This window comes from Falco rusticolus, chromosome 2 (assembly GCF_015220075.1).
Source record: "Falco rusticolus isolate bFalRus1 chromosome 2, bFalRus1.pri, whole genome shotgun sequence".
Classification (NCBI taxonomy): Eukaryota; Metazoa; Chordata; class Aves; order Falconiformes; family Falconidae; genus Falco; species Falco rusticolus.
Genome location: NC_051188.1, coordinates 3,614,473 through 3,638,917, shown reverse-complemented (window position 1 = coordinate 3,638,917; position 24,445 = coordinate 3,614,473). Strand labels below are relative to the sequence as shown.

At 43.3% G+C, this 24,445-nt stretch overlaps 1 protein-coding gene across 4 annotated transcripts in view; it reads left to right on the top strand.

Annotated features, from left to right (window-relative positions):
* Positions 1–24,445, top strand: part of GUCY2F (guanylate cyclase 2F, retinal) — a 53,635-nt gene that overhangs the window by 15,212 nt on the left and 13,978 nt on the right. For 3 of the 4 annotated variants that reach the window (XM_037378139.1, XM_037378138.1, XM_037378141.1), the window contains exons 7-18: positions 533–667; positions 2,144–2,224; positions 3,252–3,428; positions 4,347–4,503; positions 5,859–6,008; positions 8,167–8,315; positions 9,551–9,714; positions 10,007–10,199; positions 10,340–10,514; positions 15,429–15,527; positions 17,849–17,943; positions 18,995–19,080. In XM_037378139.1, coding sequence (XP_037234036.1) covers positions 533–667; positions 2,144–2,224; positions 3,252–3,428; positions 4,347–4,503; positions 5,859–6,008; positions 8,167–8,315; positions 9,551–9,714; positions 10,007–10,199; positions 10,340–10,514; positions 15,429–15,527; positions 17,849–17,943; positions 18,995–19,080 — 1,661 coding nt within the window. The remainder of the gene's footprint in view (positions 1–532; positions 668–2,143; positions 2,225–3,251; positions 3,429–4,346; positions 4,504–5,858; positions 6,009–8,166; positions 8,316–9,550; positions 9,715–10,006; positions 10,200–10,339; positions 10,515–15,428; positions 15,528–17,848; positions 17,944–18,994; positions 19,081–24,445) is intronic. The other variant, XM_037378140.1, reaches the window with a different exon arrangement.

Sequence of the window (24,445 nt, the reverse complement as noted above, 5' to 3'; positions counted from 1 at the left end):
GGTTGGATGGCTTAGCATAGTTCACGTCCATATAGCTAAACCATCTTAACCTCTAAAATTGTCTGCATCCAGACCACCTACTGGGAACCATTCCTGGCCTGTGCTGGCTCCTTTCCAGAGCTGGGGATCTCCTGGGGGACTGTTATTTGGCATAGACCAGCCCCATGCCCAGGACCATGCCAATAATATGGATTGCTGTGGAGCAATCTCTTTGCATAGGTCACTCACATAGATACGGGTTTCTTGCTTGTTCCAGAGGAGACACTTCCTTGTGCAATGCAAAGAGAAACACCTGCCTCCTCTGGTGTCTCTCATCCATGACATTTCCATCACAAGTGCTGCTGTAGTGTTTCAAGGTACCAAACAGGATCAACCTTGGTCTTTTAGAGGTATTCAGAGAGGTGAGATAGGAAGTTTGGGAGGTTTGGGAGGTTGCTAGCATGGGTGAAATCAATGGCCCAAGGCAGAGCTGGAGTGGAGGTTTACATCCAAAGGTGGTAACTGTCTTGCACCTGCTTTCCTTGCCTTCCAGAGGCTGACCTTGGACAGTCTGGTTGATGCAAACAGCATAGGAGCCGACAGCAAAAGCCTGAAATCTGTAACCCGCTCCTCTTCCTTGAAAAGCACAGCTGCCACCCACGAAACCTCCAGCGTGGCTTTGTATGAGGTAGGTAGGGACCTCGTGCAGTGTTCTCCCACCACTTGCTGTTCACTGAGCTGATTAAGTGAGGAAAGTCTTGAGCTGCAGCACTGTAGAACCCGGGATGGGAGAACTGCTGATAGACCCTAAGGGTGAAAATAAGTTACTCCCAAGCATGGACTTGCCAGTGTCTAAGGCAGCTCTACCCCGACCCTCGCTCTGACCCTTGGAGTCATGTGAGTGGTGGTATTCAACATCCATACGTAACGTTGCCAGGTGTGTCTCCAACTGGGACTCTAGCAGTAACTAACAGGATATTAGAGACATTACCATGTAAAGGCATCATGAAGAACGTTTCTTACAAGACAGCCTTTAGGTGGTGACATCTCTAATAAGGCCACTTCTTACAGGACAGGATCCAAATACACAGATTAAAGGCTATCAAATTCCCCTTAGTGCTGACAGGATAGTATGGAGCTTAAGCAGAAGCAATGGCCAAGAAAACTCATGACATTCATCAGTTCTTTCCTAAAAACACAGCTTTTTGAAAAAATGGCATGGCAGTTTTTCCTGAAAAGGAGCAAAATCAACTGGATCATTAATGCCAGAAAAAAGTTCTGGGCAGAGTACTTTCTTTTTAAATCACTTTATTGTTGTTTATCAGACACTAATACACTTTTCAGGCATGAAGTTCTGATCCAAGTGAAGCTCCTGCCTCAGTCCATTTTTTGAGGGTTTGCTGTGGATATTCTTATTCAGGTGCAGTATAGAAAGCATCTACTGCCAAGAACATTGCTGTCATGGTTTAACCCTGGCTGGCAACCCAGCCCCATGCAGCTGCTGGCTCACTCCCCCTCACCCAGAGGGATGGGGAGGAGGATCGGAAAGGAATGTAAAACTCCAGGGCTGAGATAAGAACAATTTAATTGGTAAAGCAAAAGCCGCGCACGCAAGCAAAGCAAAGCAAGGGACTCATTCACCGCTTCCCCTGGGCAGGCAGGTGTCCGGCCATCCCCAGGGCAGCCGGGCTCCGTCACACATAACGGGGACCCGGGAAGACAAACACCATCATGCCAGATGTCCCCCAGTTCCTTCTTCTTCCCCTGGTTTATATACGCAGCATGACATCCTATGGTATGGAATACTTCTTTGGCTGGTTTGGGTCATCTGTCCTGGCTGTGTCCCCTCCCAGTTCCTTGTGCCCCTCCAGCCCTTCTGCTGGCAGGGCCGGAGACACTGAAAAGTCCTTGACTTAGTATAAACATCACCCCCACAACAACTAAAAACTTCAGTGCTTTTTCAACTTTGTTCTCACATCAGAGCCCAAACACAGCACTGTACCAGCTACTAAGAAGAAAATTAACTTTATCCCAGCCAAAACCAGGACAACTGCAAACCCTCAAACACTTTCAAAGTCAAGGACGTGGAATTCAGACCTAGGTCCCAACGTTATCTGCTGCTCAGACACTTGCTCTATCATTCACCCACCTGTATTGTGGACAGGGAGACTGGGTGTGGCTGAAAAAATTTGAGGCGGGAGCAGTTCACAATCTGCGGCAAAGCTCCACCAACGTCTTGAGGAAGGTAAGAACAGGGGATGACAGGGCATGTGGAGGGAAGGTTGCTCGGGGGCACTTCTGCGATGGCAGGGTATTTTTATTCTCCTTGTCTCCTGTTTAACTGTTGAATCATATGCCATGGCTGTCGGTGAGTCTTGTCTAGTGAAATCTGGTGGAATGGACCATGCACAATTGCACCTGACATACCCACCAATAACCCACGTGGCAGAGTCAGCAGCTTGCAAAACCCCACCCTGGACCTGCCACTTCAAAGCTGGTGCCATGCTGAATGTACAGTAAGTCCTCTAAGTGACCTTTTGTGCAAAGGCAGAGCAGTTTGGAGGAAATAATCCCTGCCAGTGTCGGGCAGGAGAATGCACTGGCAGCTATTTTCATGGATAATTTGATGACAGTGTGGCACAGTCGTGGTTGTGCATTTCTCTGGGATTTGCTTTGTGCCTCCTGCTAAGATGCCTATTAGAAGTTTGCTTTTAGTCTTCAATTTTATTATTATTATTGTATTACTAAATGACAAGCTGACACATTTATTTTCCAAATTCAAGGCCATTAGTTGTTGGCAGCTACTCCTAACATAGAAGTAGCATTTTTATGCGCATAAATATAACAAATTTACCAGGGCATGTCTCCAAAAGCACCATTGATGGATGACTTTGGATCTTCCAGTCTTGGAACTGCTTTCCAGATCAGATCAGAGCTGGAGTAAGACTCCACATGCTGAATTCAATTTACCCCAGTGAAGCCATTTTGTCCCAATGAAAGATCCAATCTAGCTCGTCTAAAGAAAAACAAATTTCTGTTCTGTTTGCTTTTGCTATCTTGCTTTCTTTGTCTTAATGGATAGATTAAGAAAAGCAAAGCTTAGAAAGATTGCAGGGCAGCTGAAGGTAAGCAGCAAAGAGGTTGTTTTCTTCCCCATCCTTGTGTGAAAGACTGGGACTACAAGAATGGTGAGGACACCTAATGATATAGAGAAGCTGCTGAGCAGATGTCTACCTGACTTGGTCTTGCTGTGATTCACTGTCTTGTTTCAGATGAAAGATCTGCGTCATGAAAATGTGAATCTGTTCCTGGGCTTTTTCTCTGACTGTGGCATCTTTGCCATAGTGACAGAGCACTGCTCCAGAGGAAGCCTGGAAGACTTGCTGAGAAACGAAGACATGAAACTGGATTGGATGTTTAAGTCCTCTCTCGTGATGGATCTAATTAAAGTAAATCCATTGCTCCTGCTGAGGCGTGACATGCATGTGACTTTTATATTGACATAGCTATTTAATTCAGGACTTTGGGATTTTTATAGTAATGCAGGGAAAACCAATGTGACTGTAGTTATACTGGTATAGAGGGTCTTTAATGGAGACCTCTTATTCTTATTTTGTTACCATCCGAGAGAAGCACTATTTGGGGTAATAGGACTACATCCATGCAGCAGGATGAGAAGTTAAAACCACACATCAAGCTAGAACTGATCACCTAGAACAATGAATCTGGTGACAAATTTGTACATTCCAGAGGCCCTTTCTTGTCATAAATCAGAAATGCATTCAGCATAGAACCAAACGGTAGCCATCCCTTGCCACAGGTTGGCTATGCATGTGTTCACTTCAAACGAGCGTTCACACACTTCCAATCACATCCCATGTGTTTTCACCCAAACAGTGAACTACCAGTCTGGCACAGATGACCTACAGAAGGTAGACTGCCAGAACTATTCTTACAGCCCATGATCATCCACCTTCTGACCGTCCTTGAGGGAGCTGGGTAAGGGCATTCAGCTCTTACTGGCTTCCCTTGACCTAACCATTGGGTACCACTTGTGCCCATCTTCTTAACCTTGTCTAAAAGTACAACTTCAGAGTACAATGAATCCTAGGGATACAGAGGGAGGCATTTGACTTTTCCTAAAGTTGCCAGTCCTTTCCAGCATTATTTTGGGATGCAGCTAACCTAATTCTTGTTCCTAATCCGTTACTGGATTTCCCCCATAGTGTCTTGGGTTGATAGGACTGCATTTAACATAGAGTGAATGATGTATCTAATGCCATCTAAGGTGACAATTTGACTTGGTGTCTCTGCTGGTGGATAGTATAATTCTTAAGGAACAGCCTCAATCTTTTATGTATTCATAGGGAATTAGGTATTTGCATCATCGAGATTTTGCCCATGGACGTCTCAAGTCTCGTAACTGTGTTGTGGATGGCCGATTTGTGCTGAAGATCACTGACTACGGTTATAATGAGCTCTTAGAAGCACAGAAATGCCCATATATTCAGCCATCCCCAGAAGGTAGGTGCCATAAGGTTTTGTTATTTTTCTTAAAAAAATGTTTGTCCATTGATTTAGCAGATGCTTGTCCTAATGCAAGTGCAGGCCAGTGGTCACACAAGGATTTATGTGCTCAATCTTACCGCATCTGGTTACCTGTATACAATGCACTGTTACAGTAAAGGATAAGCAAAGTTTTTCAGACTTCCTGAAAGTGTGGTGAATAGCAGTGCCGTGGTAAGGAAAAAAGATTTTATTGTAAGCAGTGACAGAACTGAAGCTTGTCATAGCTGAAGAAGGATTTAAGTGCCCCTGAAATCTGATCAGTCCTGAGTTTCTGTGACCGGTGGAATTGGTTTAACATCCTTAGCCCCAACCCTACATTTGAAGTTTTAGGTTAATCCAAATGCAAAGAGCCATCTGAAACTCAAGATGATACAGGTCTCTTTGAAATATATCATCTACATGCCAATCACCAAAGGCTGCCATGTGGCATCCCCACCACTTAGGGACAGCATCTCGTAGGACCAGGTTTGGAGACTGACAAGATTTCTTTCACCTTGCTATTGCCTTGGGTTTCCTCTGGTATCCCAGTTTGTTCTTAAAACCTGGTTTCAATTAGTATGTAGTGTTTTGATCCCTCGGTCACAGGATCTGGTTCCTACACATTTCCAGTGTGTCAGGGCAGTTGCCAGAAGACCTTCTTCTCCTCCCTTACAAAAGTTATATATATATATATATTGCAGCAGCTTACATGTTCCTTGTTCCCATTACTCAGATTGCACTGTTCCCAGGGTAACAATATCCTAGTTTGAGGGAGATTCATTTCTAGATGAGGCTAGGTATGTTTTACAACTGTGTCTTTCATCACTTGAACTATCAGATTATGAAGACTGATCATGTTTCAGACTGTCACAACCTGCTTTTACACAAACTACTTTCATTTAAGGAGAGCTACAGAAAATACTTCATTAGCTGTTGTTTGTAAAAGAGCAACAACTGTAACAAGAAATCCAGGCTTCAGCACCAACATTTTGCCTGAGTGATACTTTTAAACAAAAAAAGGTGTTAAATTTTTTGCAATGGTGAGAAAACATCTTATGCTGAAGTTCAGGGTTGGTGTAGAGGATATAAATTGTTTGTAAAGCAACAATTTTTTAAAAGGTAGAGTTAAATTTTGAAAATGCAAATTTTTTTGTCAAGATGGAAGTTTAATATTTCTAATACGTCACAAGAAGCAAAATACTTGATCCAGTGAATAATGAAGTATGTTCCAACATTTCTTTAAATGACTGAAATGAAGTGTTTATTTAAGCACCTAATTTGCAATAGTCCGAGCTCAAATGTAAGAAAAGTGATGCTCTTGAATTTTTTAGAATTGCTCTGGACAGCTCCTGAGTTACTAAGGGACCCAGACATGCACAGAAAAGGCACGTTCAAAGGGGACATTTACAGCTTTGCAATCATCCTACAAGAAGTGGTTGTTCGGGGTCCACCATACTGCATGTCAGAGCTCTCAGCTGAAGGTAGGCAACTATTTCAGTACATTTTTAAGGATTTATGCACAGTGCGCACAGAATGTCTGGCCAAGCCCCTTGTGTAAAACATTGGTATGGAAATAATGTCCCAATCTCATGACTTTTCACAGTGATATGTCTGTTTTCAACAAAACATCCATAATAAACATCAAAATGTGTAGTTCCGATCTCAGCCTCAGTACGTGACTCATCACTGCTGTCAGTGGGGCTGGGGTACTGAGTCCCCCCACCCCCAAGATACTTCAGAGCTGGCCTGCGGTCAGACCACTGCAGAACCTCCAGTTCCCTGTCCAAATTTTCACTTTTCATCAAGTGTGGGGTGAGATCTGATAGCAGAATTTTCCATAGCTTGGAAACGCCTTCGCTTCTCACTCATCAACCCTTTTTTGTATGTCATGGGGGCTGAGTTTTTGAGCTGCACTCCTCACTAGCATCCTGTTTTGTCCATCTGCCCATCTATTTTTTCTTAATTACTTCCCTATTTAAAGAGGTTCTCTCTTCAGCAGAGGACAAAGTGATACTTATATATATAACATACATACATATATATTATATATGACATATATAAGCTGGCTTTTATCAGAAATAGCAAATAGATAAACTCCTTAGGAACTGCTCATGGTGCAGCTCTCAGTTGTCCAAACTGTGTCATGCATGCATAGGAAGAGCGAACACACCATGGTCAGGGTCAAGCACTTAAACAGGGAGGGAGCGGGATCAATCAAAAAAGAGTTGATTTCAGTGAAAGCAGATTCCCAACACATTTTGGGCTGGACAGTCACCAAGTGGGGTATGGCTATCCAGTATCTGCCAGTTCAGTGCCCCCAGAATTGGGGCCTTGACCTTGCTGCACCCCAAGCTGCTGCAACAATGCAATGACAATGAAGATTATGATGTAACCTGCTCTGTAATTCAGAGCTGGACCTATGATGTAGCCTATGATGTAATTCGCAGGTGTTGCCCCCACCTAGTCCCCCTAGGGAACCTCCAGCAAATGTTGAACTTAGTGCACTCCATTTTCCTGACCTGATAAAATGATGAATTTCTAGTCATCGCATCCTAATCCTCAAGGAGCTTTCACTCATGGCGTGAACTTTAAAATCGTCTGGGGAAGGCATTTCCCCTTGGCTGCCCCTAGAAATATTTGGGCCAGGTACTTTGTTTAGTTCATTTGGTGAAGACTGGTGGGATGAGCCAGAGATTTAAAGTAAACTGTCAACACCTAAAAGCTTTGGGTAGTCACAGTAACAGCTGTGGAAATGCAGGGCTCCTGCCAGGAAGAGGGTGGTTTTCTCTCCATTTGACAGCTCTGCACTGCACAAAATGAAACTTTCAAATGCAATCCCTTTGGGCTTTTTTTTTTTTTTTTTTTTTTAAGCAGGAAGATATAGTTCTGCCTTACAAAAACCTGTGTTTCCTCCAGGATATTCTAAGAAATACCTAAACTGAAGTCAAGGTTGGGTTGAGACGCCGAGCTTCCCTGCCTGTGCTTCAGCTGTCAATGAAACCTGTGGCTCCGCTCCTTTGCCTAGTGCTGTTTTATCCAAAACCCACAAATTAAAGAATTATCAGGGTCTGAAAGCCCAAGCCCGGTTCCTTATTAATCTTGTTTCACCTCTGGATAGGGAGTCACTTTCCAGACATTGTTTTGAACCCAAACTCTGCCCCTTAAAATATTTTCCACTGTCTCCATTCCCATCAACCTCCCACCTACTGGTTCCCAGTCAACAATGAAGCATCAGAAGCTGGTATCCTTCTTGTCTGGGCTCGGCCATAACCCTCTGCTCTCTTGGAGGACCACAGATCCTAATGGAAAGACGCAGAGGCAATTTCATTAAATGCAAGCCTGCAGGCTCACACATCCATCTACCACACAACCTTCCCCCATCCAACCACTTTATTGCTCATAACCTGGTTCTCTAGGGACAAGACAGCAGATGAATCTCTTCTCTTTCAAATCCTCCAAGAGACTCCTGGCCAAAAAAAGCAGAACCCCCCAGCTTTATTTGACACAAACACTGGGTGGTGAGCAATAATGGTGGTAGCTGAAGGAGCGAGCAAGAGACAGGTGAAAAGGTCTATGTCCTTTACCCTCATCAAGACCCTCCATATCACAATGTGCTTCCCGTTCTTCTCTTTGTCACAGAAATCATAAAGAAAGTGAAGAAGCCCCCTCCCCTGTGCCGCCCAAACATAGCTCCTGAGTTGGCACCCCTGAAGTGTATCCAGATAATGAAGGAATGCTGGGGTGAAGCCCCCGAACGTCGTCCAACCTTTGAGGAGGTATTTCATAAGGTTGGTGAATAGAGCAGCAGGTGCAATCCTGTGTTTGCACTTGGCAGGAAAGTGTGGGGTTTTTTTTTTTTCTTTAAGTGAGCCCTTAAAAAATGATTGAACATATCCCAGAGTTCTAGTCTTGCCCTTGCTATTGGGTTATTTTATGGCTTGTGGTGACTGGCTGACACCTTGTCCTGAACTTGGGCTGCCATGGCATCACCACGTGAGGTGTGAAGCAGCCTGGACATGGGCTTGGTGTCTTCACATTTGCAGTGTACCTGCACGGATGGTCTCACGGAGATCTGTAAATTATGATAGCACCTTCAGATCAATACGTTTTTTAATCTTCTGAAGTATTTAAAAGGTGATTAAAAGGAAAATTCACCAAAGGCTGTTAAACACAAAGATACGTTTGGCACAGGAGATCTCTGAACTGCAGATTGATGGAGGCTGGGAGCATATCCCTGGGAATATGGCCATACCTAAGTCCTGTTTGAACAGCTTTCCCAGACAGCTGTTACCGGGCAGTCTCATGGACAGGTACTGGCAAAATAAACTCCTTGTCTGATCCAGTAGTACTGTTCCTAAGTTCTTATAAGGTCAAACTAGGTAAACTAATATCCGTAATTTTTACCTTCTGCTTCTATGAAACTGTGAATAAATTTACATCCATGTGACTCCACTGTTGAGTCTAAGGCAGCTTCTGAAGTCACAGATTATCCAAATGATCCAGAGGCACAGCTTCAGGTCAAGAGGAGAACGGTCGACTCAGTGTGGTGCTGGGGATGGTGATACACATATATGCCAGTGTGCAAAGATGGATTTAACACCAGTAACATATCAGCAGGTTGTTAAGTGTGGCTAATGCCCTGAAACTTGCATTTCTGAATGCAAAGGGCTGCAAATTACTCTAAAGGATGGTCATGGGATAAACAAGAGTGCAAATCTGCAGCACTGTAGGCCTCCATAACAACTCCCATACATGTTGTCATCTCATTGAAGGTGGTATTTCACTTAACCCTCACTGAAAGTTCATAGAGGAGCAACATGCTTCTGGGCAGCTTCCATGGTTATTGCTGCAAATTCACCCTCCAGTTTGCCTTTTTCCTTTATTGTTGAACTCTTGCCACTGACAAAGCCAGTCTTTAGCATTATCCCTTTAAAAGAAGTGTTTGATTTTTGTCCTTTCCAAACTTAGAGTGCTGCAATGGTGTAAGGAGATGGTTAAATAACTCTCCAGTTTGATTTTACAGTTCAAAACCATCAACAAAGGGAAAAAGACCAATATAATTGACTCAATGCTCAGGATGCTTGAGCAGTATTCAAGCAACCTGGAAGATTTAATCAGAGAGAGGACCGAAGAGCTAGAGATTGAAAAACAGAAGACAGAAAAACTACTGTCCCAAATGCTCCCCCCGTAAGTACTAGTACTTTAGGTGGTAAAAATAAACCCCGTAGCTAGAGGGGACAAAACTCTTCCCCAGAAGGGAGCAAGATTGCAGATCTGACCTCCAACTTTGGCAAGCACCTTCCAATCGAAGTAAGAAACTTTAATCAATGCTTGTTACAGCTATATAGAACCTTCTATTTAGTGGAAGATTTTTCAAGCACAAGATTGTCCTTTTTGAGGACAAGAGTGTCTGAGCTCTTGGGCATGTACTGCAAAAAGGGGTTGTGCCCTGTCGTCTTTGTTTGCATTGTTATTTCAGATCAGTGGCGGAAGCCCTCAAGACTGGTGGCACAGTGGAGCCGGAGTATTTTGACCAGGTGACCATCTACTTCAGTGACATCGTGGGCTTCACAACTATTTCAGCCCTCAGTGAACCCATTGAAGTAGTTGATCTCCTAAATGACCTTTACACACTGTTTGATGCTGTTCTTGGAAACCATGACGTTTACAAGGTGAGGGGTACCTGCGCATGAGGATCAAAGTGTCTGTGGTTCAGACATTCTTGTAGTTTCATTCTATGTCTCTTTTCCATCTTTTTCAATTTGTTTGTTCATTTTTTAACGTACATTTTTAATGTAATGCTATTTGCTAGGTGGAGACAATTGGTGATGCCTACATGGTTGCCTCAGGGCTTCCAAAACGCAATGGAAACAAGCATGCAGCTGAGATAGCCAACATGTCCCTGGACATCCTCAGCTCTGTGGGAACATTCAAAATGAGACACATGCCAGACATCCCCCTCAGGATACGAATCGGCCTGCACACAGGTAGGCAGTGACTCTCTCCTGTGCCTGAACATCAAAGAACTCCTTTGCAATGGTATTTCCAGCTTTGAATGTTTTCTCCCTGCCCACCCCAAAACAAGTGGTCTTAGAAGATGCCTTTAAGTCTTCCATAGCAAAGCACGAACACTAAGGAGGAAAACGACTCTGTATAATCTGGGGGGAAAAATTGTGTATTCTGTCACAGTCAGGGACTACATCAGACAAGTTAGTCCCAAGGGTTTTGTTGTAAGGGTGGCTCTTTGATGTGCCATAGGCTCTTCACTGGTGTGACACAGACATCCAGCAATGCCTTTGTAACCGTCCTGAAAGGAAAAAGGACAGAAAAACAGGCATATAGAGTGTAAGAATGAAAAGGTTGGGGAGAGTTACATGGATAGGACATAACTGGAAGAACATGTGATACAGCTATTAAGAAAAAGTTCTGTTATGAAGACAGTATCTCTAATGTAGAAGTCATAACGTATTCAATTAACAGAAAAGTGGCTTGCTGAAAAAGAAATGAGGAAGTTGGGGTTTTTTTATACAAAGTGTACATGAACTCCAAAACAAAACAAAAAACCCCAGTAGGACTGCAGTCATAAAAGCGAAAGTATGACTGGATTTTAAATTGAGGGAAAGACATCTGCTGTTATCATAGAATCAATATTTTTAGAAGAGATATGAGCCTCCATAATTTTATGCCGTAGTCATTCATTAATGATTTTTTCCCAGCTGATCATCATCAGACTTCTTGTGCCTTCCACTAAAGTGCCAGGTACTGCCCATTGCAGGAAGCCAAACAATGAATGAGACTGTTCAGACGTCTGACCCAGTATTACAGGGTGTTTTATCCTTCTGCCTATCTGATAATGCCCACATTTTTGCAGCTCTGGCATGCAAGTGTTTTACAAAGTCAATATCCTGGTCCCTGTTGTACACATTGTGAAACAACAGCAGAGAAAAGGAAGTATCTCACCCAGAATACCCTAAGAACAGGGTTGTGACAGGCAGAGCTAAAATCAGTATGTCGTATCTGCTAGACCACACAAGTTCTTTTTGGGGTTTATCTCTGAAAACTCATCTCCCTACTATTTTCTTTGCAGTTTGGTGGTCTTAGCTGCCCCTCACAGAATCTGAAGTGTTAAAGAATGATTGCAGGAGCACTGTGGGTTTTATAGTCCAGCAAAAATTAGATGAGACTATGGCCCCAGCTTGTCCTGCCCTGAGCAGAAGTCCCTGGAGCACCAGTAGTATTGTCAACTGGGGAAAAGAGGAATCTGGTGTGCAACAGCTGCTGCTGCCTGTTGACAGCAGTTCTGCAACGTGTCTTCCATGCACCCAGCCAAAAATCTATCCCTAGGTGAAGTGTACATGGGTCAGTTACGTATTTTCTTGTTTTTATGAACGCCGGGTATCTGGAAAGTGGTGTTTCTATGAGCTGTTGTGTAGGGTGTGAGAGGAAGAAGGGGATGAATTGGTGCTTTCTTCCTGAAGAAGCGGAAGCCAGATCTTGTTTTGCACAGATCTGGCAACATCATACTGTCACGGGAGCAGCAAGAAATGCATGCTCCAAAGCAAACCAGCTCTCTGAGCCACTGAGCTGACAGCAGAGTTTGATTAACCCTAGACCCCATTTCTCCTGAGGGAAGAAGCATGAAGAGGGAATCACCAGCATCATGAAAACATTGAGGAAGGAGAGGAGGGCTTGGCTAACACTTTCACTGTCCTGAAAAGGATGGAGAATGGGTGTGACCACCGGTTTTGCAGGCCAACCACTCTCTGGAAACCAGTGCCAAGAAGACCTCATGATCCCCTCTCTGAAAAAGCAGTGTGTGGCATTTGGGTATGCACTGCCCATGCCTCTCCAATCCCACCAATGGAGAACCGCACCTCTGGAACTTCTGCTAGCCCATGCCCGTGGTCCACTTGTGGCAATGCATGGGTAAGACAAAGAGGACAAGAAGACCAGTGTTTAGTCTGCAGTTTCTGCCCTGCTTTAAATGCACCCTGGAGTCTTGGCTTGCTCTCCTGACTTTACTGCATGTCCAGAAAAACTCAGCTGGCTCAGCTGTTTCCACGCCATCTGTGTCTGGGCTGGAGCTGGGCAGTCAGGGAGAGCAGTGGTGAGAAGACAAGCTTTTTCACAGAGGCAGAAGAGTCAGGCTCTCTGGCAGGCAGCCCCGCACTTTGGTCAAGTTTATTAACCTCTGTGGCACCACTGATGGTTGTTGCAGACTCTTAGCCAGCATCACTCATTAACTGACCCTGCAAGGCCTGGCAAAGAGTCACTTCAAAACAAATCAGCGAACCTGTGTAATTAAACGAGGCCATAACGTTCTCATCACAGGGTATCTGGTTTCCTCTGAAACTTGTTACTGTGGGAGATTTCTTGCTGGAAGTTTTTGTTAGCCCTTGGCTGAAGCTGTCTAGACAAAGGGGAACACACACAGGCAGTTAAGAGAGCGAGTGAATTAACCGTTGGATGCCTTCAACACGGAGAAATCCTTCAGGCATGCTTACACTGTAGGGTTTGTTTTGAGCTAGCAGCTTTCTGCAACAGGAGGAAAGGCTTAAAAGTAGGACTCTAGAAAGGTAGTACTTCACCCCAAAATTGTTGCCTATCCTAGGCTTTGAGCTTTGCAGAAGTGATTGGATGGTTGACTTACTCACTGACTGAGTAGGAAACCTGAATTCAGGTACCCACGTGGAGGTGTTTCCAGGAGTGCTGGGGAACCCGCACTGATTTTGTGCTTGGTGGAAAGCTGGTGGACATATAAGTAGGCCCTGGAGAGCTGTTCAGTGCAGGAGTAGAAAGGCTCTCATGGCTCAGTTGACTGCGTTGACTTGCCCTCCACCAACTACAGCAGGAGCTCAGCCTTCTCTGTTTGTGCCTCTTCAAACGAAATCAAATCCTCCTCACTGAGGGCTGCTTTTTGACAAGAACCACTTTTTTTGTGTCTTTGCAACACCTATTACAGAAGGAGCTTTGATCCTTACTGAGGTTTCTGAGTGCTGCTGTCACATCATCACCACAAGATGAAGAGAGGTGATGCCGTGTCAATGTTTTCTCAGGGAAAGCTCTTATTGAATCATGAATTAAAAAGTCTCCAACAAGACCCTTTTAAATACACATGCCACGTCATTGTGCACACATTAAGGACCAGTTAGGTGAGCATTAGGTCCTTGACCCAGTAGTATCAACAGTGCCTTTGTAGTTGTCCTATAGAAGTGCCTATGGACTAGACCCTGAAAAACCTTCCTCTAGTGGTTATAGCTCCTTCCCTGAAGAGCTTGAACAAAATTAGTGAATATTGATAAGGATAGGAATTAAATCAGAAGAGATTCTGGGGAGAAGTGTCTTATCCAAGGTTGCACAGCACACTGGCAGTAAAAAAACACCGTTAAATCAGGTTCTCCTGATCTCCAGCAGTCCCTGAATGTTGTGTTTGAGCCAGAGATAGTGCTTAAGTCCTTGTAACATTTTTGGTGCAAACCATTTTTCCTTTGTCTTTTTTTTTCAATCTTAAAGCAAATGGTGCTTTATCAGGCAGGAGTTAAAATCTGCCTTACCTCTCAATTTGCATCCTCTGTCAGTTATATTACAATCCTGTTGCTTTGACTCTGCAGCAACAATTTTTGAGAGGTCACAGCAAGAGGTGTCCTTGAAAAGTTCCCCATAGCTTTCAGCTATGGAGTTTCATTGTCATTAAGATGTATCTGAAAACTATATGCAGAATCAGTTTCTGTAACTAAGAAAGCTAAAAATCACAGTAAAAATAGTGTCCTAAAACAAGTAATTGATCACTTCTAAATTGGATGATGATGATCATCATCATCATTATTTTAACCTACAACATTTTAACTTACACCTTTTTATATTGTGAGAAACCTTATCTATAGTATCATTTCAGATGTTGATGATGCGCTACTTCAAATCACTTGTATCTTTGCACTGGAGAAGATTTCCTAGATTTCATTTTTGCTAAATCTTAACCCAGAAGGATCATGAAATTGAAAAGGCAGGCAGAGCCTGCAAATACATATGACATAAATGTATCCAATGGAAAATACAGAGAGGTCTCTTTTCTCTGCAGGAAGCCCCACACCTCCTTACATTGCTGAGAGCATTCTCTTTTTTTCTTTGCTTTATCTTTTTTTTTTTTTGCATTTATTTTGCAAGCCTGATATTTTAAATTGTGGGTGATGAAATTTAGCATCTCAGACTTCAGAACATAGTCCAAACATTAGCTAATCCAAATGTCCCAGATGACAGTTGTCTGTGCTGTTTGGCCATTACGCATTTTATCTCTCTGTGTGTGCATGTTCATATGAATCTTGCACACATACCTCTCTCTGAGAACTTGGCATGGGTTCCTTGGGAGCTACTTTGGAAGGGAGTGGATCTCATCTAAAGAATGAGAAAGAGGAAAAATAAACAGTTTTTGGCTAGACAGGCGAGCTAATGATGTCTTCTTTTCCGAGGAGGGGTCACAGGGTGGTCCAGCTTATTGCCAGCATCTCTAGACTTCCAAAGCTGATTTTCAACCCTGTTTCACTGGGCATATCACAGGATCTGAACTTGAGTTTCATTGGATAGAAAAGGAGGTCTTTTTAAAATGAATTGCAATAGTCCTTGAGCTCCCATGAACTCTGAACAAATTTCTGCCAGATGATGGTGAACAGAAGTCTTATGACACAAGACCCTTCTCAGGCACAAAACACCAATGTGCAATGCAAAGCAATGCTTGATTTTTGATCACTTGTAGCAAACACTAAGGACAATGAGATCTTTAAAAAACCTTCTCCTGTATTCTCAAGTGGTTCTTGAATATCGGAGGAGAGGATGAGATTTGTCTGCTGGTGAGCCCCTTGATTTGTGCAGTACCATCAGGGTTATACAGATGACATGTCTTTCAGGGCCTTGCGTGGCAGGAGTGGTTGGGCTTACCATGCCACGGTACTGCCTCTTTGGAGACACAGTGAACACGGCGTCACGAATGGAGTCCACAGGCCTGCGTGAGTATTTGGGACAGTCCCTGGAGTGGGTGGTTGAATAAAATTCTCAGGGGGGATGAAGAAATGCATATCTTTACTTATAAGCATTGCAACTGAATCAACTGTGAAGAAAGGGGCAAATAAAATGACAAAATTCAAAGCAGCCAGAAGGGGAGGGCATTGACTTTGCCATCGTAAGATAGCCTTTAAGGCCTTGCCTTCCACCTATGGTGCTCTGATTTGGATTCCATCAGCCAAAATCAACATTAATCTTGCCCTAGATTTCTTCTGCGTAGGTTGGATCTTGCTTTCAGTCAGTGCTGAGAACCCTTTATTCAGAGCTGTTCTTGCACAGCAAAATAATGCACTACCTGCCATGGCCAGTACAAAGCAAGGGTAGAAGCACATGCAGGAATTTCTTGCATCATGCTGGAGGCAGAGAAAAGCAGACCACATGCAATGTTGTCCTGTAACTTGAAGGGCATTATTTGTGATGGTTTCATTTATCAGCAATAACAATTCCATAAACAAGTGCCGGCAGGTCCTAACACAATCATTAGGTTTCCCTTCCTCTTCAGGTTTTCTTGATGTTTTTTCTTGATGGGTTGATGTTAATGCTATTTTTCCCTCAAGGTATTGCCTTTGTTTTCCTGAGGCTTCCAGCTGTAAAAGCACAGTCTACATGCACAGAGCCAATAGCTGCAGCAGATAAGACAGTACCACCTCTCAGCTGGTTCTTACTGTCCCATGGCTGGAGACTTCTAGACTTGTAAAAAGAGCTGGTGGGGAACATTTACCCACTTTTCAGTCTTATGTATACACATATCTGCTGTTTGTTGCTGTCCTTGGCTAGGACAAGGATATATATGTAAACTATAGCGCATGATGCAGCGGACAGTGTTTTGCAGTGGATGTGTTTTGCATTTGCTTTTGATGTTCATGCTGTCAGTACAAGTTGGTTTCCAAAGGCAACATCTCATACATTTTAATCATTGATCTCTGACATCCCTTTTGATATTTTCAACGGCTCTAAGAAATTACCTATTATAGTTAGTTTACAAGCTACATGAAGTCTGTGATATTTAATATGAAACTCCTGAGGTCTTGCCAGGCTAGAAATGTGTTGCAGTATACATGCTGCATTGGAACTTTCTCAGTCTTTCAAACAGCCCTAGCTCCAGTGGTTTTGATTAGACTAATTAGGAGTAACAATTAATCTAATCTTTAATTAAGGAAAATTGCCTTTCTTGTGATAATGGCTGTCTTATTTTAAAAGGCTTGCATTGCATTTGGAAAGCAGTGGAAAGAAGGGAATACTTTGACAGCAGATTTCTAATAGCAAGACAGATATTTGAAGAATCTCAGGGTTTAGAGCCTTGAAAGTGTCTCCTGAGATCATAGACAGCAGGAGCACTGCAGATACAAGAGCATTATTATACATCAATAGAAATTTATATAGATCCACAGTAATAAGAAGATTGTAAGTCAATGTCTCAGGAAGTGCAGCTCAAAGCTATGTGGTCTTCCTCTGCATAGTTGAACTGTTCTTCCTTCTGATTATTCTGGAAAAAAATATTAATTGTTTTATTCCCCACCCTTCCAGAGGGAAGGGAATGTGATTGGCACATTTGAAATAAAAGCTCAACAAGAAGAACAACAAAGACAACTATTTTGGGGAAAAATATTTTAGAAACATTCTCTGGCTTGTTCAAACCAGCAGAACCACAACAAAATTCAGTGAGTTCCAGTAATGGCTGTAAAACAAACTGGGGAAGATGGGAATTTAATAAAGATCTCCATCTTTGCCCTTTTTGTTCATAGACTGTTAGTAGCGTCTCTGGATGGAGTCAATTTCTGATAAAACCCAGATGGATCTAGATGCACAGCCACATTTTTATGTCCCCTTAAAAATTCCATCTCTTTGGTCTTCATCCCAGCTTCCAAATGACGTTGGATATCTGGAGCAGGACAGTTGGTTATTTTCCTTTTCTTTCTTGTTCCCTAGTTACACTGTGGCAAGAGAGAAATATGGCATTTTTTTATTCCAGCTGACAATATTGCTGAAAAAAATGCCATCCTTACTAAGAGCTGGACATCTACACTTAGCATGTTTGGTATCCTTCTCCGGGAAGTCCCCAGTGCAGGTCTCCTCTCACCCTCACTACAGCCCTACCTGGAAAGATCCATACATCAGCATCAAACTACATAGAGGAGCACCACACAGCTACACCAGCTACATGCCCGCATGCTTTGGAGCATTTTTCCTTGCTAGTATGAAGCAGTGTGGAATTTGCAGCGGGTGTGCAATACAGTGATCCATCTGTTTTGCTTTCCATTCCCAGCTTACAGAATTCATGTCAGCCAAAGTACAGTGGATACGCTTCGGAGTCTAAATGAAGGCTATGAAATCATACCTAGGGGAAAAACAGAACTGAAGGTAAGAAGGTCAGGGCTGTGTGAAATGCTTCACAGGGGAATCTTCTTACTTAAGGAATTTTTCTATTAAGTTCTTGTTTGGCCTTCATCCACCACTCTTCTGCTGGATCCTTCCCAAATTGTCCCCATCAGTTGTTTCAGTACATGAGGTAATTATTGAAGGACTGTGGGACTGAGCAATCAGCTGTTTGTGCTGGATCTAAGTATTCATTTAGGACTCTATTTAGTCCACCCTTGATGGAAACTGCTACTTTTCACAGTGTCCAAACAAGACAACACTATATAATTCAGAACATCACTTCTTCCCTTACATATTCAATAGATATAAGTATGAGCTTTGCTTGCCTTGAACACTTACAATAAGGTCTGAATATGGCCTCAGGTCCCTCAATAATCTTTCACAAGTGGAATCATGTCACCTAAGTGCATGTGTCTGCAGGTGGAGATCTGAGGTAGTTATTCCAGGTTTAGCTAATGGAAAGAAACCTTTGCAGAATTAGTAGAGATAAATTGGCACTTTAGGAAACCATTAACCTGACTTACTTTCAGGGTCCAGTTTAATGTGAAGATGAATGTTGCCCTGGAAGTGTCTGCTTTTCTTCACTTCTCCAGTCAAGGGTGACCGATTCTGATGTAGATGCCTACAGCTTAACAGATGCATCTCACCTTAAAAGCTAAATCATTAGTGATGGGAGAGGAAGTTATTATTCTCACACTCAGCCCAGCAAGAGTTGTAAAATCTCTCAATTAGTGATGCTAGTGCTGCCAAACAAGATGATTAGAGATCCTGTAGTTTCCCATTTCTGTTAAGCTGTGTAGTTTCAATGACCCAGATCAATGAGGGTCATTTGCAGATGACAGTTTGGAAAAGGCATCCTCTTTTAGCATAGTGAAATTGAAACGATCCCGGAACCATGAGCCCAAGATTTCCAGCCACTCTCTGTCTCTGCATATAAGTGAAGCCCTCAGAAACCCAGTGAGGAAGTTACGGGTTGAGCAGCGGGTGGTCAGAAAGCTGCTCTTTATCTAGTTTTTTTTTGTTTTTATTTTAGGGTAAAGGAGTAGAAGACACATATTGGCTAGTTGGGAAAAAAGGCTTTCTGAAGCCGTTACCTAAACCTCCTGAAATAAAGCCAGGGTAAGTGTGACTTCATCACTGTTCAATAGATTCATTAAAAGGTCCTTGTTGGAGTTCACAGGCTGAGTATCTGTCTTCCCATGCTACCTGTCTGCAAAGTCTGCATCATTTCCCTTAGGTGACTGACATTTTCAGGTGTAGTACTGGGTCTCAGAAGTGATTCGGTTTCTTCAACTCCTGTCCTCAATCACGGTTCCCAAGAAGTGGCATGGAAACTTGCTGCTTCTCTGCCATAGTCCCTTGGAGGCTGAGCACTAGGGCGTTCCTTCCTGAATCTCCTTCCTACTCTGTGTGCGTATGGGAGACACACAGGTGGGGACAATTCCAGGTCTCTGGTGTCATCAGTGTTACGGTGACACTCAGACTTTTCTCTCCTTCCATCAAATTCCTGCAGAAAACAGCAGCCTCATTCACCGTACAAACATGTTTCTTCCCTGTAGCACTGTTCATTCGAACAGAACAGTAAGGAGACTTTGTATTGTAAAATATGGCACCATTAGGTAATTTAAGACTTCATGATGTTACCTCCATCCAAGCAATGGTGAGCAGAGACTGAGCACTTGACATTCATTAAGACTTTTTGTAGCTTTGCAATGCCTGCCTTTGCAAATGGAGTATTCCCCGCTCAGCTGTCACATGCTGTGTATGCCTGGAAAGGATGTTGTGGTCAGGACATTAAAAACCAGGAGTAGGATTTGTTTGACAAGAATGGTGTAGTCACCCACATTAGTCAACCTTGACTCCCTTTATAGCCAGCAAAGAGAAATACCTGCTCAGGGGTCTGATTCACCTGGCCTGCTTGGACATCTGTGTTACCAGATGAATTGCCTTTGCAAGATGCCTGTTTTGTTGACTATAAAGAGGTCCTGCAGATGTCTGACAGCAAACAGGGCCTGTTTTCACTTTGACTCTGACTTCCCCTGAGCAATCACCTTCTAAGTTTTGCCTCGTTTCCTCTTAGTAAAATGAAGATGTTTTATCTCCTTTTGCAGATGATGGTTACCTACTTGGGCAGTTCCACACAGGGCAAGCCACATGCTCAGCGCTTTCCCAAAGCTTTCTTGTAGCAGCATGTATTACAGTAGTAATAGCAAGTAGTATATACTACAGTATTTTGGGCCATAACTTTTAAGTTATTTGGGTGTCAATCAGTGTGGAAGATAGAAGGTTGCTGGAAGATAATTTTGAGAGGCAGTATTTCTTAGGCTTAGAGGTATTTATTGTTTAATAGTTGATGGAAATGAGCTATTGAGTAATGTGTGTTGATAGCAATGATGCAATGTGAAACTTGGAGGAGTGTTGCCAGATCAGCAAGGCTGGTTGACTTACAATGCAACCAAAGACACACCAAGACTTCTACCTTGAAAGCAGGTTCTTCTCATCTTGGTTTTGCCATCTAAAAGTCACGTGCGATGCCACTGTTGACTGTTGAGGTTCTTTCCATAACCTTCAAAGATCCTGTCCTCTGTGTACCAAAGTCAGATTTGTGCAGGCGCAAGCTGTTTCTAAACATGGGGATTGTAAATGACAGAAAATACATCAGGTCCAGGGGGACAATAAGAGGAGGTAAAAAATTTCCCCACTTACCCAGGATCAGGGGATCCTGAACATCATTGTGTAACCTCAGAAGAATCCACCAGTAGCACTTCAGGGAGGGAGGAGATCTTCTGCCCTTGTCCCAGGGCTGTGATCTTCACTGTTCCCTTGCAGTATTTCTGTCCCCGTGGATCATCATACAGCAGTTGAATGAATGTGAAAGTAATCAGAGGAAGAAGCAAAGTTACACAAAACTGAAACTGTCCTAGTGAAGGGTCAAATGTAAGCTATACCCTGTAGAAGTCAAATGTCAAATGGTAGAAAGAAGTAACTGATGGTTTCAAGCAAAGCAAATATTTGGAGAACTGGCTCATGCATAGGCTGTGCTGTTATCAGAGGGGTATCAAACATTTTGTCCTGTTTTTCCAGCCTTATCTTGATGGTTCAGTTTAGTGCTGGTTTATGAGAGGCTGAAAGATTTTTCTCTCTTGCTGGCCAGTGTGATGGTTTCAAGTCACTGCCTTATATACTGCCATAGGAATTTTCTCATCTGTAGACTTCTAAGCTGAAGAAGGAGGTACTGAATTCCTCTACTAATCATCTTTTTGCTCTCTCCTGAAGGAACTAATCTTCTATTTAGGTCTGTCCTCTCCATGAGGTCCTGGAGCATTTGCTTTTATCTCATGCTTTATTTTGTGACTTGGGTGGGCTAAACATCTAGAGGTGGGTAGTTGTGGTAGTCTTGCTGAGTGTTGATATTTACTAAGAGAAGGTTAATAAATCGTGCTTGGTCTCATATCCACACTATGGAAATACAAACCTGTGGGCCATGGGTTTAAGGGTCAGATCCTAGGGGTGGGAGTTCTGTGTGAAGGAAGGGCTCAAAGTAACCCTAAGAAAAAAATATTTCACCCTTATATAAACCTCTGGATCTGTGTCTGACCCCATGAGTTATCTCCTGGAACTCATATAGACCTAGACAACTTGATAAGTTTAGTTTCACTCATAGTCTGTTAATGCTTCTTACTGCCATAACAAGGCATAGCCCTTGAGGTATGGAGTATTTCAGGCCTTGAGTGCACTGGTTTATGGAAAAGACAGCAGATAACATTAAAAATATGCTAACTTCCTATTATTTCAAGAGATATAAACCCCATCAGCCAATTAAAGCAGCAAGCACAATCCTTGGCAGCAGGATTTCTTGACACATGAAAGCAATTTTCCAGCTCTGGTAGGCAGTCATGTGCAGATTTGTGATCAAGTAGCTCATAGAGCTGTTCATAGATGTCTAGGGAGAAATCAAGCTTCATTATCCCGCTGTGCTTGCAGTAGCCTTGGCACCCTACACCTGGAGAATGGTCCTTGACCTTACAAAGGTGAATTTATATGCAGGTTAGAACCAAACTTCAGCAAACTTAAAAACATCAAAGAATTTTTAGTTCTGTGATTGGGTTAATACTAATGGTCCAGTAAAATACTGTGATAACAACTCCTGGTAATGCTGAAATTGCTGAGAGAACACATTTGATTGTCTAGCAATAAACATCAAGATGCCACCAAATGACTAAGAAAGGAATAATTATTGCACCTACATAATTTGAGTAAATGGATATTCATCAACCTCTCTGTTTAATCACAATTATAGACTTACTGGAAGCATTAGTCGGAACATTGCCATTGATTTCCACTGTCTGCACCAGGTTTACATACCTTTACAGTTGTGTAAGGATGTTCAGATAAATGCATTTTACTCTTAAAACCCAAATGCTGTGGGTGACATGGCTCACACAGGATAAAAAAAAAAATTAGAAGAAAGGCAGTTCAATTAAAAGACCTAATATGCTTCTTAGCGCCCCAACTTCATTCAAACCGTATATAAGAACAAATGAACTAAAATACTATTATTAAAATTACCTTTGGTCAAGCTGTTCATGGCCTGTGTATCTAATTTCAGAAGCAAAAATCTTACTGGAAATCACAGAATCACAGAATGGTTGGGGTTGGAAGGGACCCCTGGAGCCCATCCAGCCCAACCCCCTGCTACAGCAGGCTCTCCTAGAGCAGGTCGCACAGAGTCACATCCAGGCAGGTTTGAATGTCTCTGGAGAAGGAGACCCCACAGCCTCTCTGGGCAGCCTGTGCCAGGGCTCCGTCACCCTCAGAGTAAAGTTTTTCCTCACATTCAGATGGAGGTTCCCATGTTGCAGTCTGTGCCCGTTGCCCCTTGTCCTGTCGCTGGGCACCGCTGGAAAGAGCCTGGCCCCGTCCTCCCTGACACTTGTCCTTAAGATATTTGTAGGCATTGATGAGGTCCCCTCTCAGCCTTCTCCTCTCCAGGCTGAACAGCCCCAGCTTCCTCAGCCTTTCCTCACCAGGGGGATGCTCCAGTCCCCTCATCATCTTCATAGCCCTCTCCAGTAGATCCCTGTCTCTCCTGAACTGGGGAGCCCAGCACCAGACACAGCACTCCAGGCGTGGCCCCACCAGGGCAGAGCAGAGGGGGAGGATCTCCTCCCTCGGCCTGCTGGCCACACTCCTCCTGATGATGCCCCCCAGGAACCCATCAGCCTGCTTGGCCACCTGGGCACACCGCTGGCCCGTGGGCAACTTGCTGCCCACCAGAACACCCAGGTCCTTCACAGAGCTGCCCCCCAGCAAGTCACCCCCAGCCTGAGCTGGTGCCTCGGGTTGTTCCTCTCCAGGTGCAGGACCTTAAACTTGCCCTTGATGAACTTCATTAGGTTCCTAATGTAATCAAGTAAGAAACCCCTTCCCATGCTCTTTTTATGGAATATGATGGAGGTTCAGTTGTGGGCCCAGGACACATGGAAAGTGCAAGTTTAACATCCAGATTGCAGTGCTGGCTCCTGCACAAGAGAATTTTCCTTTTTGAAGGATAACCTCCTTCTTTCAAATGAAAATTTCGGTTTCATCTGCTTTACATGGGAGCTTGAGTTTAACTTTGCATCACATAGAACAAGGCAGGCAATTCAATAGGCTCCTTAGTCCTTTCCTTGCTCCAGATTTCTACACCTTCCCTGGCAGATGTCTGCCTTGTAATAAATATTATTTTTCCTTCTTCCTTGTAGCTTGTTAGACTCTGTATTGCAGCATCTTAGGATCTTGTAGGCTCCATTGTGCAATAGCCACAGAAGGCAAATTAAAAAGCTTTCCACAAAAGCCTGATACTGCCACAGGAAATAATAGCATATTGGGGTGGACATAGAGAAGGTATAACAAAATGGTGAGAGAGCAAAAACAAGCATGCTGAGCTGTCGAGCAGCAGCCTACCTGTAGGATAAATATTTTTTTTTGAGATTTCATAATCAGGTTCAAAGGAAGGCTGTGAGGCAGGGTACACCAGGAGGTTAGTTCTGGGGCTGAAGAGCAGCCATGGAAAAAGCACAGAGTTGCTAGTTTATGAACGTGGGATATTGGAATTTGGTGTCCTGTGATGCTCTGGGACAGGCAGCACCTTGTCAGCACTGGTAGAGCGCTCCTCTTGTCCGTAACAGCAGAAAAGATATGAGGTTACACAGACCTAGCAAATACAAACCTGACCTGCACTAAATCACAGATGTATTTGGCAAAGCACTGAAAAAAATATCTAGCACAAGGAAATATTTGATAGATAATGAAATTCGGAAAAAAATCCCAGAGCTGGGATCTTGTTTGTTTGCAGTTCCAAGGAGATAAGTGACATATTCGGTCTTCTGACTTCCCAACTTTTACTATCCCAGAAATCCTTTGCTCTGGCAGTGAATACAGTACTTTCAAGCAGCAGGAGCCCTCTATCCCATGAAGCAGTTGTATCTAGAAACTTTCCCTT